Source organism: Stegastes partitus, unplaced genomic scaffold (assembly GCF_000690725.1).
Source record: "Stegastes partitus isolate 25-593 unplaced genomic scaffold, Stegastes_partitus-1.0.2 Scaffold804, whole genome shotgun sequence".
Lineage (NCBI taxonomy): Eukaryota > Metazoa > Chordata > Actinopteri > Pomacentridae > Stegastes > Stegastes partitus.
The window spans coordinates 45,353-64,912 of record NW_007578535.1 but is presented as its reverse complement, the minus strand read 5'-3'; the positions used below and the strand labels follow the sequence as shown (position 1 = coordinate 64,912).

Genomic DNA, 19,560 nt, shown 5'->3' with positions numbered 1-19,560 from the left:
TGTGGGAGGAAGCCGGAGAACCCGGAGAGAACCCACACTGCACGGGGAGAACATGGAGACTCCACGCAGAAAGATCCCGGGTGTCCTCACCGGGACGCGAACCAGCGACTTGCTGTGAGGCAACGGTGCTAACCACTGAGCCACCGTGCAGCCCATTAAAATCAGTATATAGATTAATATTCTGAATAATGGCTTGTTTCATGTCTGGAATGGACTACATATGTTTAAGCAGCTTATATTTTAGTCCACCTACTTGCTCTCAATCAGTCCACCAGCATTTCAATGTATCCCCACATTTTTACAGAGTACCTGTGACCCTTTTATATTCTTGTCAATGTGCCTGTGAGTTAATGTGAGTTAGAAATGTTAGAAACTGTTTATTACATCCAAATGCTTTTTACGCCTCCACTTAAAAAATGACTCAATCATTTCACTGATCTCCCCCCTTTAGGCTTGTGTGTAATAAGGTAACGGTATGGACAGTTTCTCCTGACTTAACACGAGCAACACTTACATTTTCTTATGCTGTTCAATCTGCTTCTCCTTCTTCTCGTAGTGCTCCATGATCTTCACCCTCTGAGTCTGCACCAGGCGGCCCTTCTCGATGTTGAACTCCTCCTCGGCCTGGAGGAATAAAGGTCCATTTGTCACGGCCACTGTGACATACACCACAAGACTGAGTGACAAACAGGCTTCAATTACCTTAGCATCAATTTCCTCCACTTTCTCACTGGCCTCTTGCTCGATGAAGGCCATCATGTGCTTTATCTGCAACAGGAGACCAAAAAAAAAAGGTTGTGGCACAGTTCATGTTTGTTCACTGACTAAAGGTTGCAATTCAGACAATGCAGTCCTGCTTAAACTGAGATTTTCAGTTTTAGAAAGAACTTAAATGACCTAGTTTAGTCCTATAAGAGTGAGTTGGTGTGTACTGACATGACAGGGAGCGTGTTTAAACGTGTAACGCATAACAACGTAGAACAACTGCCAAAAAACTACAAACAGGACTACAAAAAAACTACAACCGGGAAAAAAAATGCTAACTTTAGATTAGCATTGAACTCAGAAGTTAAACAAAAACTAGTGATAAAATAGCCACACGTTGCGTTAGTTCAGGTTTTGGCCCGTTAGCTTGAGTTTGTTGTGTTTACATTAAGTTTTAAAGCTTAGCCTAAGTTTAAACTTAGCCTAGCTTCGTCTGCTTTACCTGTTTCTGTACGTCAGCGTCGGTGAGCGCCATGTCTGCTCCTTAGACGTGTTTTCTTTTGTTGTTGTTGTTCGTTTAAATAAAATAAAGTCTCCTCGACCACTTTCGCAGCTCAGTGTGACGGGAATCGTTGAGCGTTTTCTTCTGTTTCTAGTCGAGCTAGCTTCGCGAGACGAACCTGAACTTCCGGTCAAGTCTTTCAAATTAAGACGAACAAGGAGTAGAAAAGGAAAACGGGGCCCCTCCCATCTCAGTTCCTGTAGCTTTAAGGACACACGCCCACCTCAGTGTCTTCAGATGATTTAACTCTAAGCAGTCCAGTTCATCAATAGCTTTGGTGTCCGTGGGCCCAGTGTGGAGACTCCAGTGTCACCTTAGACCGCTCAGGTGAGTCATTTTAATTCTAATGTCAGTTTATTATTCCCACACTTGTGTGTAGCTACAGTCAGGGCTATTTCTGAGGAAGCATACTGGCTTAAAAACATTAACAGGAGCTGAAGTTTAGTTTGTTAGCTGTTTGCAGGAGTGTTTCCTCAGAGTTTATTTAACACCTGCAGCATCAGAACACGACGCAGGCCGAGAAGCAAGAAAAACACATTTTATTCTAACATAACTGGCTCTGATGAGATCAGTTATCAGCACACATGGAGTAGTCTCACTTTGTGGCTCCCTCACACTATCACACTATCGCAATATACCCCCACACTGTGTGCAGTTTATCTCCCTTATGTGCAATAATTATTGTATTGTACCATATTTTGTTCCATTTTATTTATCTTTTATATTTTTTAAGTTCATTCTATCCATTATATGGATCTTTAGTGTTCTCAGCTCTTCCTATTTATAGTTTATGTGTTCTCTTTTCTTCCTGTCACTTTTTTTTGTGCTCCGTATCCAGACTGCTGCAACGAGTGAGTTTCCCCATCTGTGGTGAAAAATAAAGTGCAATCTAATCTAATCGCTTTGCTATTGTTTCATTAAACCAACCACCGTCCTTGTCGGCAGGGCTAAGATAAGGATGTGTTCACTCATTCAGTCAAATAATGATTGTTTTAGTGGAACATTTGCATACATTGAGATGAACACTGTTGGTAAAATTGATTTAAAATGGGGAGGAGAGAGCAAGCAGGATTTTCTTACAGCAAGATCTAAATCCTCTACAAAACGTTTCAGTGTGCTACTGTTTCCCATAGCAAACAAAACAGTAAGGAATAAAGGAAGGGAAGGACAAAGCCGCTAGAAATATACGTAGTAGGTCAGAGCATGAATATATATATAAAGGCTTTATTATATATATCTATGGGTCAGACTAGTAGCCAAGTGACAATAAAAACACATTTTACTGTCACCTTCACGCTGCCAATTGAAAAACTGCCAAACAAGAGTGGGAACAAATTGGTGGAAATAAAATCATATGTTGTTGCTGATTTTGCAAATGAAACAGAGCAGAAATAATCATTTTTATGTCACAGAAATGCAATGCATATGAAATAGATAACCTACATATTCTACCTACATATTCTCAAAAACCCACATAGTTAGCGACGAGCTATGTGCCCACTGGCAAAAAAATAAAATATTTTTCCCAGGTACAATTTCTTGGGGGGAGGGTTACTCTAGAGACTTGAATGATTAAATAATTATAAATATGTTTGGGTGGAAAATCCTAAGAAATTTATGAAAATTCGGTCTTTCCAGGAGGATTTGCATTCACCATGTCTTCAGTGGCATAAAGGAGATGATGTCATGTAACAGGAAGCACCTGGAATCAATTTTTTTTAATAAACCAACGCCTTTGTCTAAGTTGTCTACTAGCACATAAGTGGAAAAAAGTTGCTTCAGTACCTTTGAGATTTTTTATTGTGAGTAGAAAATGACAGTGACAGCTGTTGCCAGTGGGGCAAAACCGGTTAAATTCGGGCTTTTGTCTTTGCTGTGTGGCCCCCGTGTCCCCCCCCCCCATTCACAATTTTTGGACGCGCCCCTGGAACTTGTGCACGTGCCGTTGCTAGCATACACAACAAGTCTGATGAACTGTTTGTTGCTAATGCTAATTTACATGCTAGTTTGACTTTACAGCCCAACGCTTACTTAAAGGTGAGCTTTACTGTGTTGTTGTAGACAACCAGCTGCTGGGGGTGTTATTCTGAAGGCTGTGTGAGGACCTCCGCCGCTCTACGCTCGCTAGCTTGCGCACCATCCAGAGCACACCGTGTACTCGTGTTTTACTGCCGCCTGCCAGTGGTGATCTGCGCTCTCCGGCTACTGCTGCAGGAGCCTGCGTCGCATATTTCCCTTCAGCTTGTCGTTTGTCAGCACCTGGTTGCCTTTGGACAAGGACGGTGAGGAATGGACGCCGGTTGGGTTTAAGTTAACACGTAGTTTCGCTTTAAAAAGAAAAAATAGCATGCAGAAAGGTGTAACGTTGAGCTAGCTAACAATAGCTTCCATGTGAGCTGAGAGGCTTCCAGCAATGACTTGTTTGACTGAAAACTGCATTTTTTTTGGGTCACTGTTGCAGACATTCATTTCATGTGTCAGGCAATTAATTAGCTAAGCTTAATATCTGTTTGTTAATAAGTGTGAGCGTGAACCGTTACATCATAGTTTTTTTTTAAAGCCATGTCAAACCGTGAGATAACTCCATTTACTTCCATTCTCATCACTCCAGCTGTTTTAATATCTATATATGTGAAATTCACTTTTAAATTCACTGCTGTGGAGCTCCGGGTTTAACTTTGACAGCGCAGGCCGGTAGTGGGATTTAATTTGGCTCACTTGACATTAATCTAACTTTGGGTCCGCGTGGTGTCCCCTCATCTCTGCAGGACGATGTGAGAAGATAAAACCCTGTCATGACAAGTGACTAATCACTACAACACGGAGACATTTGCTCTGAACATTTGTCTGCAAGATTTAATCAAAAAGTCATTTTAAGCACCTTTTGTTCACCACGTGTGTTATGTAAGTTGAACTGTTGGGACAAAACGTACCCCTCCACGTCTGTTTCTCTTCCTCGAGGTCAAAAGCAGTACATGTAATAATTAAGGTTTAGTTAATCTCCATTTGACAAATTGGTAAAGTGAACTTGTCCCCTCACGCAGTGGGCGTAGGACACTGTGAAACTCAAGAGGTCGTCCTATATCACACACGTAACAGCTGCTTTACTGTCAAACAGCAGAGGTCTGGATGAGGATCTTCTTGGTTTTATTAATGGGAGCCTTAACCACAAATGACTGTCACGGTTTCTTCTTCTCCCTCAGGTCATACGTCCAGCTTCGACTGTAAGAATTAATGTGCCTGAGTGTCTGACACGCGTCTGTTCAATGGCTACCTCGGGCTCCACCTCTGCTGCCTCCATCACTGCCACCGTGCCTGAGGGTTTCCATTATGAAACCAAATACATTGTGCTTAACTACCTGGGAATGCTGCCTGTTGGTAGATCACAGGCACCAACAATGTCTCAAGGTGAGAGGAAAGACTTTACATCTGTGACTCATTGTTGTTGTGTAATCACATTTCTTTTTTTCCTTCTGAAATCAAGAGACAACCTACGTTAAACACTTTTGATGTCCTTTTTGCAGTCTCCTTCATGTGCACACACGGCCCTCACTTCTACGCGTTCACAGCACACACAAATAGAGTTGTGCGCGCACGCACACATGGCAGTAACACAAAATATTTGGTGTGTGCAGGCACGTAGCCACCTGTTTACCAGCTCAATTTAGCTCTCTCTGACTTTGGCACACAAACGCGTTCAAAAGACGGCTGTTCCCACTTCAGCGCGACAAACGCAAAGTCGCCTGTGCTTGTAAACAAATAAACGTCATGTAGGGTTTCCCATAAGCCCAGATTTAGTCCTCTCAATATTCCAGAGTAGCCGGTATGTCTCCACAGCAACTTTTACTACAACCACGTGCCACGGCCTCAGGCTAGCAGCATCTTGTTTTTCTGCCTTTGTGCCTGGCATACAAAAAACCTCAGTGCGTCTTTGAGCATTTGTTTGACACATGCCTACACGTAAGGCTAATTTGTTATTGTTTTGTGTCTTCTGTGACGTGAGAGCAATGATGTGTGAAACTAAATGCCACCGAACTTGAATTGCTCTTACTTTGTGCAAGAAAGATGGTCTTGAAATAAATGATTACGCAGAGAGAAACTCTACACTTATAGGATTGTGTAACGCAGTTTATACACAGAACTGTCTGATGTAATGGTTCAGTATTTTGAGAAAGAAAAATGAAAGGGTAGCTGGCAGAAAAGAGAGAGGGCAGGGGGAGTTCTCAGTATTTCCTGTCCGTTTTATTGTTTGAATGCTTGGAATGGGCGGAGAAAGGCAGATGAGTGGCTGATCCCTGCTTTCCGCTTGACCCGGTCCAATTTCTGACAGCCTGTCATGTGTAATCACTGTAGGATTACTCACACGCCAATGGACCAAAGCAAAATAGTTGTCTGGCTAGCTGTCTGGCTGAATGCTGAAACAGCACCAAGCTCAGGAAAAACCAACACCGGTCCTCAGGGCGTTTGTTTTGAGCTGCAGAGACGCAGATGCAGGACGGGTCGCCTGTCTTCTTATGTCCGGGTTTAGAAACGTCGGTATTTGATTCCAATCAAGAAAACTTTAATAGGAAAGGTCATATCGATCAGATGTTAGAGCTTTAAAGAATGATTTGTGTTTCTCTACTGTTGACTGGTTTCTAGTCCCTAGTGTGGCAGAGCTGTGTCAAACCAACAGAACTAATGGAGTCACCCACAGTGGAAATACCCCATGTCTGGGTTGAGTGTATGAACAGGCAGGACCATCAGCCTTCCTTATTGAATGACTGCTAGTTCTCTCCAGCCTGAATGACTGCATTCAAAATGTGTTTTATGTGAATGTGAGAGCTCATCACACTCCAGCCCTGCAGTCTTTGTGTTAGTTTTGCCCCTTGCGTGCTTCATTACATCCCCAGCAGTGTAGCCTCAATATTGTAAATAATTAACTTCAGCATAAGCTGAGCAATGGGTCCTGGTACGCACGCGATGACAGGAAAGCTTTTTCTTGTCTTATTTTAGCAGCTTCATGCTGACGAAAAACGACGTGAGAGCAAAGGGTGCTAGCATTCGCCTCACCTAAGCCAACAAAGAGTGTTCTCCCCTGCAGGAAAGTTAGTGTTTATGCATGCACAACAGGTTTGTTGGCAAACTCTGTGTATTTGGCATCATGCTAAGTGTGCAGGCGTCATCAGCTCATCGTTATGATGGAGCCGAGAGGTGGCCCAGTTTCCCCTTTGATGCGGATCCAAGTCGGTTAATGCTCTGTGCATTAATCAAAAGTCAGACTCCATATTGGTTTCCTTTTTTGTTATTTATCCTAAATAATGTAACTGCACAGAGCACACACACATTTTTATTTTCCTCTATTTAACCAGACCTTCGCTTTAAAAAGAAACCAGACATAAGCGACCTACATTGTTCCACTCTGACTGTACATGCATCACATCCCATTAAGATGTGAAAACATAAATGTAAAAAGCTTCCTTGGTGTTGTGTGATGTTTTGTAAGGTGCTATGTCATATTTCTCTGGGAGAGAGGCAGTCGGTTCATGTGTCCCTTCTATTCTCTTTCAGGAGATGGCCAGACTGAGAGAGAGAGGACCAGAATGATAAAAGAGCAGATAGAGGAGGAACTAAGACAACTGGAAGATGAGATCGCTGCCTGTAAGTGGGCACAACCGCACACGCGCTGGTTATCTTCCAGGAACACTGAAGCCGTTTGTGTGTCTTTTGAAAAATTTCCTCAGAAGGTCTTGAGTCGTTGATTTCAAACAAACGGAGTCACGTCTCAATAATGGTTCAGATATCGCAGTTAACTTGGCTTTGTGTGCACAAACTGAAATATGAATCACAGCTGGGGTATTTGACGCCAGAGTACAGTCTAAATAAATTACAGGGAAGAACCTGTCAAAAGCTTTGTGTGTTCGGTCAGCCGGTCTGCCTGTGCACAAAAATTAAGTCAGTGTACAAATATGAAGTGTATATATGTGTAAATATGTGTATGAACTTTGGTTTCTTTACATAACCACGTTTCTGTGAGTGTTGCTGCAGAATAGTCTCAGTGCTCATGTGTAGTGAGGAACAGACGAGCTGTTTGTATGTAAAGGTTCTTCTCCCTGATGCTCTTATGTTCCTCAGACAACCATAGTTATATAAAAATGAGATTTTTTGTAAATAGTCTTTTAAATATGCTTGTCTGGGTTCTAGGAGTCAAACACTCGACAAATCCAGAGGTGCTATGTTGACAAAAGTGTTCTTTTTTGCACATGAATCATTTTTATAAGTAAACTGCTTGTATGAGATACCGCTCCATGTGACAAGTCGTTTGGTCCGTTGCTGCTTGCAGCTTTTTCCAGCACAGGCTTCGACCGCCACACATCACTGGTGTTCAGTCCAGCCGACCCGGAGAGCTCTATTGAAGACTTTCTTGCTGCGATGGGAGACAAGGTGGCCAGAGAGCTTGACACACACCTGGCAGCTGCCCTACACACACTCCTCACAGGGTGAGTTCATAGAGCTGTGACTGTCATCAGAAAAGCATGAGAACCCCTTGAAAAAGGAGTTTATTGCTGCGTTTCTGAACTGCTTAAAAACATTAATTTAATTTACATCCTAACATTGCTGCTACTGCATTGCTGTCCTGCGACACGATTGGTACAATGAGGACACGGTATGAGGGGGAAATGCGAGCGTTCAAATCTGAAAGGAACGACAAAGTCAGCGCTGATATACTGCTGGTATTGTTCACTTTCTTCTGAGTGAACTTCTGAACTGTTGCAGTTGTGCAACCAGGTGGAAAAAAATCTATTGTTTGACATTGATTGAAAGGTGTGCATTTAATTCTGAAAGTGTTGAGATTGGAGGTAGTGTAAACAGAATGAGCTGACAAAATGATGGAGACATACGTATGCAGACTCATTAATCACATAAAAGTGCATCCACATGTCATCTCATTACCCCACATCCCTGCCGTCCACTCACCAGCACAGTTTCACATGGTCACAGTTTTCTTGTCTTAGCGTGCGTTCTAGTGCACACACATTGGCACATATGTACACATTGACTTTTCTAAACTAGACAGTCACTGGGACAGTGTTCACAATCTCAGCTGGTTGTTTGCTTTGTGTGGGACGTATCTAGTAGTCTTTATTTCCCTTGGGTTGACACGGCACGTCAATAATAAAAGTTAAACTAAACTAGTGTAGATCCAGCAAATCTTAAAGACCCACTCAAACACACATCAATGGTATAGGCAGGTTTTTAGGGGGCGGGTTAATTATCACAAAAAAATCCATATTACCTTCCAGCATACTGTCATTCTAGTTGTCTGAGAGAAGACTAGACTTCTACACCTTCTCCTGGCTCTGGTTTCATGTTTTAGGAACATCTAGCCCAGTACAGAGACTTTATCCAGTCACTGGTCTGTTCACCGATCAGATGGGGTGTCAGCAAAGTCCTCAGAGAGAAGAGGATGTTGTGGCACAGTGGGTTAGATGGAGGACTTTTACTCAGGAGAGCAGGGTTTAATCTCAGGAGAATGGACGCTGACTTTTTTAAGTGCACGCTCATGTGGTGTGCTCGAGCTGCAGCGAGCATCTGAGGGTTGGATGGGAAAGAGCCGGGACTTCACAGATCTGCATTTTCTTTTTTTAAGATTATTTTTGTGGCTTTTTTTCCGCTTATATTGGATAGGACAGTGAAGAGAGACAGGGCAACGTGGGGGAAGACATGCAGCTAATGAGCCGCTGGCTGGACTCGAACCGCGGCTGCTGCATCAGGGACTATAGCCCCCGTACACGGGTCGCTTTTTTATCCGGTTCAGATACTGGGGCGATCCACAGATCTGCATTTTCTAAAGAAAGCAACATCTAAGCCATTAGGCTAAATTATTTTCAGGGACATAAAACTTCTAAATGTGTAATTTTGATGCAAAAATGTGGATTAATTATGTTGAAGATGGGCGATCAAGGGCAAAGAAGATAATTACCAACTGCTCCAGTGCTGCGCTCCAGTGCCTGACTGATAAGACTGTGGCTCCAACTTCCTACTGTGAATGTGTGTGAGTGAGCAGAACAAGGTTTAGAAACACTGTTCATGCTCAGTGAACTACCCCAGAGAGGACAAAAGGCCTTTTTGGACACGCTTCCTCCCATCATATGAAAAAAAAAAGTTAGAAAACCAAGGCAACTAATGAACAACCTTAGAAAAACTTTTTTATATGAAACATGGACATCCACACATTTATAGCATCTGAACAGCGGTGAAGGTGTAGCTTCAGAACGTCAGCGAGAGGCAGGAGGCATTTTTTATTAGATGATGTTTGAAGTTAAGTCCCTAAATAGTTTTTGTAAGTTAGTTAATTCAGAGAGCACAGCTTTTATCAGCGAGCAGTGAGGTTTTAGTCGAGCTTTACAGGCGTCTTCACAATCATCAAAATCAGCATTTGCTTCTAGGTACATGTTAAAACTCCCCAAAAATGTTGTGTTTAATCCCTCTGATGAAGTCTCTGTGTTTCAGACCTCTGGACTATCAGAGATTCAGAGACACAACACTGGATCTCTCCACACACACACAGGGAGGCTGGAGCAAGGCGAGTCAACCTTTATGCTGTTGTTTTTAAATCTGCCCTGCTTGTGTGGTTTATCTTTGTGTTTCAACGTCTCTGTCTCTCTCCGCCACCAGGTACTCGTGCCTCTGGTGCTGCTCCAGGCTTTACAAAGCGAAGGCCACTCCGTGACAACTCTGTTGAATCTAGGGCTGCGCTACCTAGAGCAGGACGAAGCCGACTACATCATCCAGCAGGGGGGATGGGTGAGTTTAGAACCATGTGATGGAGGACAAACATGTTTTATTCATCACTTTAAAAATCAAAAATAACTACCTGCTTTGTAGCACTTCTTCAGATACTCAAACTACTTTATATCATTTTAAAAATAAGAAATCTGTTCTGTTGAAAAGACTCCAGAGAAAAATTACATTTCAAAACAAGTTTAACTCTCTGTGTGCTAAGACTGAGAGTGTGAGAGTTAAACTTCAAATTCAGGGCTTCTTCTCTTTATGAAGGACAAAATGGTATCAAAGATTGCACAGACCTAGTATGGAGGAGGGGGTGGCTAGGTTGCTCGGTGGTTAGCACCGTCGCCTTGCAGCTAGAGGTGAGGACACCCGGGACCCTTCTGCGTGGAGTCTCCATGTTCTCCCCGTGCAGCGTGGGTTCTCTCCGGGTTCTCCGGCTTCCTCCCACAGTCCAGAAACATGCTGAGGTTAATTGGTGATTGTAAATTGTCCGTAGGTGTGAATGTGAGTGTGCTTGGTTGTCTGTCTCTAAGTGTAGCCCTGTGATAGACTGGTTACCTGTCCAGGTGAACCTGCCTTCACCCTGAGTCAGCTGGAATAGACTCCAGTCCTCTGCCACCCTAGTGAGGATTAAGGAGTATAGATAATGGATGGATGGATGGTATGGAGGAAACGGCACGATGAGATGTTGTGCAAAGTGAAAGGGAAAAAAAATGCTTGTCCACAAAAGGTGTACGTCTCTAAATAACCAGATGAGGGCGTCAGTGAGCTACACCACCACATCCTACATGTCAGATAAATATCATAGTAAAGTGAATAAATTCTCAGCAGACCATCTATAAATGTCCAGAGAGTATTTGCGTGTGCTGCTTCACTGCTGTCGAATTTGTGTTATAACAAAACCAACAGCTCCTGACATACTTTAATCATTTGATAATTCTTCTCAGGATTTATTCATGAGAAAAAATCTGATTATGTTTATATTTAATGAAGATAACTGTTGTTTAAAGATGGTCACGTGAACTATTTCTGGAGGTAACGTAAGCAAATGAAGAGAGAGCAGGAACATGTCTCACCATCTCAGCCATTTGCTTCCTCGATGTTCTGTGTGCTCATGTCTGTCTGTTGGCAGAGATAAGCAACTTTTGAACCTATAACTTTTCTTGTGCTGTGGATGTATTAGTTTTTTTTTTTTAGTGAAAGTATTAGCAGGATTGTTGTAATAAGTGGAGCACCACAGCGGCTCCCTGCGAACGAGGTCACGCTGACGAAGGGTCACGTGACTCAACATGCTAACCGCTGCTCCCGTCGCCATTACCTCATTGTCATGATGCTCGGCCCGCAAATGTGAACACAGTGCACCGGCTCCAAACAAAGCCACATTCTTGCCCTCGGTTATGTCACAGGCGATGAACAGATGATAGGCTCGGACAGGATCACCGATGGAGGGATGGAGAGGGAGGAGGAGGAGGGAGAGCCGGTGCGTCGGCTGCGATAGGAAGGGAGGGAATACGATGGAGGGGAGGGCTGAGCGATGGGAGGGAGAGGGATGGGCACGGCGAGCCAGTGAGAGCAAAGTGAAACCTCCATTAGTTTGACAGCTGCTTGCATGCACACCTATCTCCAACTGGCTTCCTACCTCCACTCCATCTCGACCACTCGCTCGTCTCTCTCTGACTCTCCTGAGCTTTGACAGTTCAAGTGGAAACTACGGGGTTTCAACGCTCTGCGCTGAGGTAGGACGCTTGATTTGTGATGCAGCTACACGACGAGCTCGACGGTTCCGATGCGTGGTGTTTTGTGAGATGATGCAAACGGGCAGGAGGGACGATTTCTTAGGAGCCAAATAAGTTTCCGTTTTGACAGTACATCCTCCTCGTTGTTTCTTAGCGGTTGTATAGAAATGATCTGTCAGAGTTGTGTTATTGTTTACAGCACCGTGATGCGTCTGTGAAATTTGAACTCGCAGAGACAAGAACGGAAAATATAAAAATGCGCTTGGATGCTACGTAGGAAACATCCCAACAAGTTTTTCTTTTAATCTTGTTTTCAGTTTTCTTCATCATATTTATCTAAGTTATTTGTCCGTCCTTTACCATATTTCTAAGTGTTATTTTTGTACGTTAAATCGCTGAAAAACAGATTGTCCTGTTCTCTTTCAGGACGAGTGCAAGTGACGCACAATGTCAGGTCTGGGTGTCTCTAATAACGCCTTTGTTCGTTACATCTGAACACAATAAGGATTATTATGACCCTAATGTGGTGTACACTTCATTTGGCAGGAACAAAACCCAGTCGCCCTCAGACGGTGCACAGCCAGGGGCGGGTAGGAGGAGTGTGTGATTGGGGAGGGAGGACATGGGAGATGAACAAAAAAATGGCCTACATGGTGGAGGAGCTTGTCGTCCGTGTGCTTGCGTGCCTTCGGCGGCCTGTCCTCGTGTCGAATCGGACAGCTGTCCTTCTGACAGCGAAAACTGCTGCATAAGAACTGAGTGTGCACATCAGCCACTTCACATCGCAGTCCTTCTGAGTGTGATGTAATACGAAGCCTGACATTTGAAAGTGGCACATCGACAATTGCACCTGACCTCTGGGCGAAGAGATGATAAAGGCACACGTTGTTTTACTGCAGCAGACGTGGGAATGAAGTGATAGTCAAAGCAGCATATCTTAAAAAGCAATAAAGCATTTTCTGTAGTACCTCAGCTTTATGCTGGCTGCTGCTGCTGCTGCTTGAGAACAGTGATGCTGCAGTGATGATGTCTTAAGGACAAGGTGCTGCAAAGGTTTCCGTCTGGGCCCCAACAGGCCACGCTGCTGCCTGTACAGTGTAACTGTGCCTCCGCCGCGTTATGTAAGCACCCCTCAGCAGCTCCAGGGTCAAACATGTGCATCACTGTGCCACTGCATCAGCATGAGACTGGGCCAGAGAAGAGCGCATACGCAGGCTGAGGAAGTCCCCAAAATAACTCTAATAATCCTCTAAAAACATCATCACCAGGGGCTGGACTGGCCCACTTGTAGCTCGCTGAAAAACTTGCAGCAACACACTGGCTGACTGCCAGTGTTTAAACAGGGCAGCCGTCCATTTCTCTGCCCCTCTTTATGTCTACGGATCTCACAGCTGCCACAACACCGTTAGTGATGCCGGGCCAAAAACCAATAATTACCGATGTAAATTATGTAGCTGCACACGGCGAGAGGCTACTGCAGCACTTCAAAGACTCATCGGAGTTCATAAACACATTCATATCGCAGCTTGTCACATCGCCATGCTTGTGGTGGACAGTCTCACACTGGAGGCAACAGTACCACGACTGCTTCTTTTATTTAGTTTTGGTGAGCAGGTTTCAGCCCAAACATGATGATAAAAGACAAATAAACTCCCAGAGTGCATTTGCTTTTCCACCATTAATCCAAAAGGCACTGCTGGAGAACAGAGTCGGTATTAATCGTGTGTTTTATTGCTTTGTTGTTGGTTTCTGTAGACAAGTGGGCTCTCAGAAGTAACCGAGAATGTTCTAGTGACTAAAATGGAAAAATTAAGACGTCGAGAAAGCTTGTATCTCAGTCTGTGAAAGAAGCCTGGATTGACGTTTTCATTGCTAATAAATTAGCTTAAAAAGAGCCGACCTGTCCTGTATTTAAATGGTGTTGATGTAGTTCAGTCTAGCAGTTCTCTCTCAGCATTCTTTTGCTCAACTCAGCTCCGGTGTGACCTCTTTGAATGATGACATAATGCCCCAAAACGTCAAGAGTGTGTATGAGCCAGCAAGCATTGATCAGAATAATCCCTCGGTTGGATGCTTCACACTGGATTTGGATGCATGGGTGTAGTTTGATATTTTGGCTTCTTGTCACAACCCAGATCTAATGTTTGGTTTGCAAAGGGGTGCAACATGTTGGCTGTATGTGGCAGTCATGTGCCGCTGTGGCGAGTGCTTGTAATATTTGCCTCTTCTAAAAGACCCTCTCTGTAGGGGTCAGTGGACCAGTCGCTGTGTTACTCAACCCCCCCAGTGTCAAAGGGGTTGCTTAGCTTCTATCAGAGCAGCAGTGACTCATTGAGAAGGAAAAGGCAAAGCAATGCCAGGTAGGCTGCACACCTTTGGCTCTACAACAAGAATGTGTTCTCGTTTTATATAGTTTGAGTTTGTCTCGGGGCAAGGGTGGAGAGCTGAGCCTGACTACAAGAACAGTGGGAGTGTGTTTCCCAGTGCTGAAGGAGAAGCATTACAGAAAGAACACATCTAGAGAGCAAATTCACAGTGAATTGTCTTCTCAGGTATGTCTTTTTTTAATGTGTATGTGTTTTAAGTTGTTTCTTCTGGTTTCAAAGTCATTTGTTTGAATTGTTGTGTGTTATCGTGAATCTTCTGCCTTTCTTGCGTAGTTTCAGCACGTTTCAGTTTGTGGGAAACGAAGTCGGGATTCCTTCTTGGCAGCAGAATTTTCACTATCTCACTCAGCCTCGTCTACTCTGAGGTTTAATGGATTTTAGAACAGTAGAAACTTCAAACTGTAAATAGAGAATAGTGCCTTTGCTGTGGATTTTACGCCACGTGGTATCGTTGTCCAGTCGTGTCCAGCTGATGGGACGGCTGCATCCTGAGAGGGAGGATTTTGTGAAACACTCGCGCTCTCTTCCACATGCAAATCAGCTTATGGAGAAAGCAAATGTTGGGTAACGATAGAACGCTGTTAGATTTAATCTCCTTCCTGCCTCCCAGGATGCATCTGCTGTGCACAACACCGAGCGTCCTTGTAAGGAAAATAACCTTCAGAGCTTAAAGGTTATTTAGAAAGCATGTTTACATAAATAGTGCTGCACTCGTTTACATCCTGTATGTTCCTTCACATGTTAAACACTGTGTGGATTAAATGCAAATTAATGGTCAGGGACTGAATGGCACGTTATCACTATTTCAGATGAGTGTGTTGCTATGGGAGCTGGTTTCTGCTGTCAGAACCTTCATGTCTGCCGCTCACACAAACCCACACACACAAGCAGCAGCACTCGCTCTCCCTGTTGGACAAACACTCCTGTCTGTTTGAGTCTAACTCAGGAGGCGTGCTCAGCTCACACCTATGTGACATGCGACACAACAGGGAGGCCCGGCGTGACTGCTTCGAATTGAACTTGATCTCAGTCAAGCTCAGTTGTTGTCTGCAGGGTGCACCTGCTCAGACAGGGTGGTTCTGGTTAAGGCAGTGTTGTTGTGTTGCTCAGTCAAACTATATTCAGACTTACTGGAAGTAGTCTCAGTGTGTATGGCTACCATGTTTGCTGCACATCTCACACAGTTTTCACGTTTCCTTCCACTGTTTGCGTTCCCTGTCAGCAACCTACACGCTAAAATTGGCAAATTTTGCTGAATGCAATATGGTAGCGATGATTTTTTTAGTGAATCCGGCATTTTAATGACGGTGCTCACCTCCCAGCATGCAACCCAAACGAATTCCCCCGTCATGATTTTGTTGGGGTGTTGTTGGTCTGGCTATACGAGACAAGTTAGATCACCACGATCTCAGCTGTTATTGGATGGATTGCCATGAACTTTTCTCATTCGTGATCCCTAAAGGAGGACTTTGGTGATCTCCTGAGTTTCTTCCAGAACGATCATTAGGTTGGCTACCATTTCTATTAGCAAGTGTTAGCATGTAGGACTGTTTTGCCAACTCTTGGTTAGAACTAGGACGGATGAGGTGGGCAGGGCTCGTTTGTGATATAAGAGGAGGATGCTAATGATGCTAATGTGTGTATCAAGTCCAAAGTTGAGACCTTGGACTCACTGCAGGGTGTAACTTTGACAGCGTACCAGTCATTGTGCAGAGTCATTGGTCTATGTTGATCCATATAATGTAGACTTCACGTCACATCGCTGCATTCTCAGAAAAATGTAAAAGTATAGCTGAAATGGGAAACAAACCAGCTTCAGGAATGAGTTCAACCTTTAATATCTTGACTGTCTTATCAACAGTCGCTGTAGTTTTATGAGGTTTACTTCAGTGTGTTTTGCCCGGGCAGGCTCATCTCTGTGTTGTTCATACTCACATGATTACATGACGTGCCTGTTACGTAATAATGAGAGAGCTTTACAGACGCAACCTGCTGCTTGTCACTAGGTGGCATAGAAGGCTAACATAACTCTACATGCAGACCGCTCCACTGTCTCATTTTAGAGTGTTTGGTATTCCAGCACACATTTACTTTATCCTCCTGCCAAATACAACTTCTGTACAATATGTTGGTGAAATGACATTCTCTTTCATTTCTATACTGACCTTTTTTTCTGTTAATTTTCTCCATAATTTTGCACCCAATGCGTAAGCCAAAATAAATACAATCACACCAACTGCTTATGTTCCTCTGTATCTCCCCACCCTCTCTTGTTTTACACAGAATGTAAATACCATCTTTGTTCCTGTCTGTTTACCACAGGGTGAAATATTTAGTCTCGTGTCGGAGGAGGAGCGAGGTGTGACCATCGCCGAAGACAGCAACGACATTTACATCCTCTCAGGGGATCAGCATCCGGACCAGCTCAGCCCTCCCTCGTCGCTGCTCTGCACCGGAGACAACAGCAGCGAGCAGAGCTCCTGGCAGACAGAAAGCCTACCTGTGTCTCTGGCCGGCCACGAGTCCTGGGCACATGTTGGTATGATGGATCCTGAAGACATCAAGAGCTTGGACAGCAACGAGGGCGTGGCTCTGGCTGAGGAGCGCAGCGAAAACAACTCCTCAAACTCGGACATTGTGCACGTCGAACGCGAGGAGGCGGAGCTGCTGGAGGAAGGCGGTGAAGTCAGTGTGATAGAAGAAAGCATGATGAGCGTTTTAGGCACCGAGAGCGAGCTGGCCGAGCTCAGGGAGGAATTCAGGGACCAGACTCCACCTGTTCCAGCACCGGATAAGACCGGCTTCACACCTCCGGCTTCCCTGATCTCATTAGAGGAGCCGGTTGTGATAGAGACACCTGCAAGCTTGTCTGCAGAACCTTCCCTCATCTCCTCAGAACCAGAGCTGCCTCCCCCTGCCCCTGAAGCTGCTGCCCCTATTCCCGCTGAACCAGAACCTGCAGCACCTTTGCCTGTTCCTGCAGTAGAACCAGAGCCTGAGCCAGAACCAGCTGCTGCCACTGCCCCAGTGCCTGCTGAGGTGGCAACCCCGCCTCTAGCCAAGGAAACCCCACCAGCAGAGCCTGAACCCACAACAGAACCAGCTTCTGAACCAGAGCAGGAGCCAGAGCCCGTCACAGTGCCTCATGTACCAGAGGAACCCCAGCCAGAACCAGAGACTGCAGCAGAGCCAGACGCCACTCTGAGTGCGCCTCCAGTCCCAGATGCTGCAGAGGCTCCTGTCGAAGCCCCTGCTGAGGAGGCCCTAGTGCAGCCAGCGCCAGCATCAGAGCTCCAGGTCCTGCTTTATGGAGGCGCTGCGTTGGCGGTCCTCGCTGCTGCTATGGCATACGGTGTCATAAGGTTCAGGAGGAAGTAGAGTTAAAAAATAAAAGGTACCATCCTCACGGGAGGAGAATGCAAATCATAAGGTAGAAGTAATGTATTCGTGTCCACATGGTGGGACTTTCCTTACAAATCGTATTGGATTTATCAAATGAGATGTTTTCTTTTTTAAATCTAATATACTTTTGAAGGTTTTAAAATCTGTGAAAATCCCTCCCCGCCTACCGTTACCCCTCCCAGCAAACCAAAACTTCACCTTATCCACAACCCTGTGCGGATTCCTGGCTGCTTCACTCGAGCAGGTGCTAAACACAGAAAGGGGAAAACGATGCACTCCACTGTACTTCTTATTTTCTCCGTGGTTCTGTTTTGGATTCACTTGCAGTTTTATCTTTAAGTTCTCTTTGACTCCAACCTTTTATATCTTAGCTCTCCTCTGCTGGTTTTAGTTTCTGTCTTGTCTGTGCCGTGTGGATTTTTTTTGTACCGTTTGAGTCAGCGGACCTACGTGGAAATTTCACTGGAAGCGCTCGCGTAGATAAAGTAAACCTCAAAGTCCACAAGTACTGCTGCTGTGTGATTTTCTAGCTCTTCCTGTTTCTATGCAGCAAAGTGGCATTTCTGTTTCCCCTGTAACTGTGATGATGATTATTCTTCCTCTGACAAACAAACCAAATGTAGGATATAGAAATAAAAATCTGAATGATTCATTTTATTTAAATTTGAACCCACAAAGTCCAGGTATATGAGGTCAAATTGTTTTTTTTTCTCCATATGACACAAGGGATCTGTGTCACTCCAAGTGCTGTGTGTTTAAATGTTTGTGTGGAAACATTTAAGATTTTGCCCAAGGATGGATGAAAGTATTTAAATGTGCCCTGAGGTACAGCACTAATATACGTCAGGCACTCTGGTGTACTTCAAGATGCCAACTCGTTCTTTTGCGTGTAGATCTGACGATACTGTGAATCCTGAAAACACTTTATCACAGCAAGTAAGGAGGCAGCAGTCCTCTGTAGTGCAGGTTTCTCGCTGCTGCTTTGCTGTTGCATACATACGGTACGTGTGATCGTAGAATGTCGTCAAAGTTACCTGCTTCCTTTTAACTGCACTACAGTTTGTTTGCTGAACAAAAAGATGTCAACAAACCAGTGAGCGGTGATGACTCTAGAAAAAAGGCAGGAATGTGACCGCTGCACATGAATTCAGTCTTCCCTCGACTACTAATGCATTTCGTGTTCAAGAAGCATCACCTTTTCAGCCAGGCGTCTTTACTCCTCCGTGTTTCGCCCTGTAACTTATTCAACCACTGCTCCCGAGCGTAGAATATTTCTGACTAGTTCCATTTGTGTGCACCTGTCCCAGTGACGGGATATGAACTACACACCCTCCCCAAGTCAGTCGGCCGCTGTGAGGTACTGAACCTGGATTCTTCAGTGACAATCAAACTTGTGTGATCCAGATTTACACACATGCTTGGAGAATGGGGTTGCAGACTTGGCTTCCAAGTAAGTGTAACCGAAATAAAACTGATGCAGATACACTAAACCTCCTGTGGTTGCTCTGAAATTACTTATTTGCATTAATAAGCTAGAAAAACGTCTGCAATTACTCGCGAGCCAATCCACAGTGAAGATCTTAAATGTGAGCTGGCATGGTGGAAAGTCCCTCTGAGATTAAATTTAGAAGGAAAATTAGTTACCCTGCCCTTTGAGAAGTCGTGTCAGTTAGTCGTTAGCGCCGTCTTTCAGACATAATGATTAAAGAGGTGATGAAACGTGGTTCACACCAACACGCATCGGTAAAAAAAACAACATGAATGACTGTTACAATGTGGTGACGGAAAGATGTTTGACGGAGAAAGGATGTTTTGATGTCTGTGATACAGTATTACACACGGGAACACTCGTCAACTCAAACTTAACACCTGCTTTCAAAGGGAAGCCGTTACAGAGCAGGATGAACATCAAAAGGTCCAAAACACGGCACTGTGTATCGTGAGTTTCCTCCGACATGCTGTTTGAAATGAGAATAATAAAAAGGTTCAACTGTTG

The 19,560-nt window shown here is 44.4% G+C and overlaps 2 protein-coding genes across 2 annotated transcripts in view; one reads left to right on the top strand and one right to left on the bottom strand.

Moving 5' to 3' along the window:
- atp6v1e1a (ATPase H+ transporting V1 subunit E1a) overlaps window positions 1–1,351 on the bottom strand; it is an 8,823-nt gene extending 7,472 nt beyond the window's left edge. Inside the window, exons 1-3 of the mRNA XM_008292350.1 lie at window positions 1,208–1,351; window positions 703–768; window positions 515–624 (exon numbers count right to left, since the gene is read on the bottom strand). Coding sequence (XP_008290572.1) covers window positions 515–624; window positions 703–768; window positions 1,208–1,240 — 209 coding nt within the window. The 5' untranslated portion in view covers window positions 1,241–1,351. The remainder of the gene's footprint in view (window positions 1–514; window positions 625–702; window positions 769–1,207) is intronic.
- A 2,052-nt stretch (window positions 1,352–3,403) lies between these two features.
- bcl2l13 (BCL2 like 13) lies at window positions 3,404–19,559 on the top strand. Its single transcript, XM_008292347.1, has 7 exons — window positions 3,404–3,549; window positions 4,471–4,675; window positions 6,818–6,907; window positions 7,590–7,746; window positions 9,761–9,833; window positions 9,926–10,054; window positions 16,485–19,559. Exons 2-7 carry the CDS (start codon window positions 4,534–4,536, stop codon window positions 17,538–17,540), a joined length of 1,647 nt encoding a protein of 548 aa, XP_008290569.1. The 5' UTR covers window positions 3,404–3,549; window positions 4,471–4,533; the 3' UTR covers window positions 17,541–19,559.
- The last annotated feature ends 1 nt before the right edge of the window (window position 19,560 follows it).

Excerpts from the sequence above, each read along its gene's own strand:
- bcl2l13 (XM_008292347.1), top strand. The coding sequence starts at position 4,534 with ATGGCTACCTCGGGCTCCACCTCTGCTGCCTCCATCACTGCCACCGTG. Across the intron at positions 4,676-6,817 it reads GGCACCAACAATGTCTCAAG|GAGATGGCCAGACTGAGAGA; the intron begins GTGAGAGGAAAG and ends ATTCTCTTTCAG. Across the intron at positions 10,055-16,484 it reads TCATCCAGCAGGGGGGATGG|GGTGAAATATTTAGTCTCGT; the intron begins GTGAGTTTAGAA and ends TGTTTACCACAG.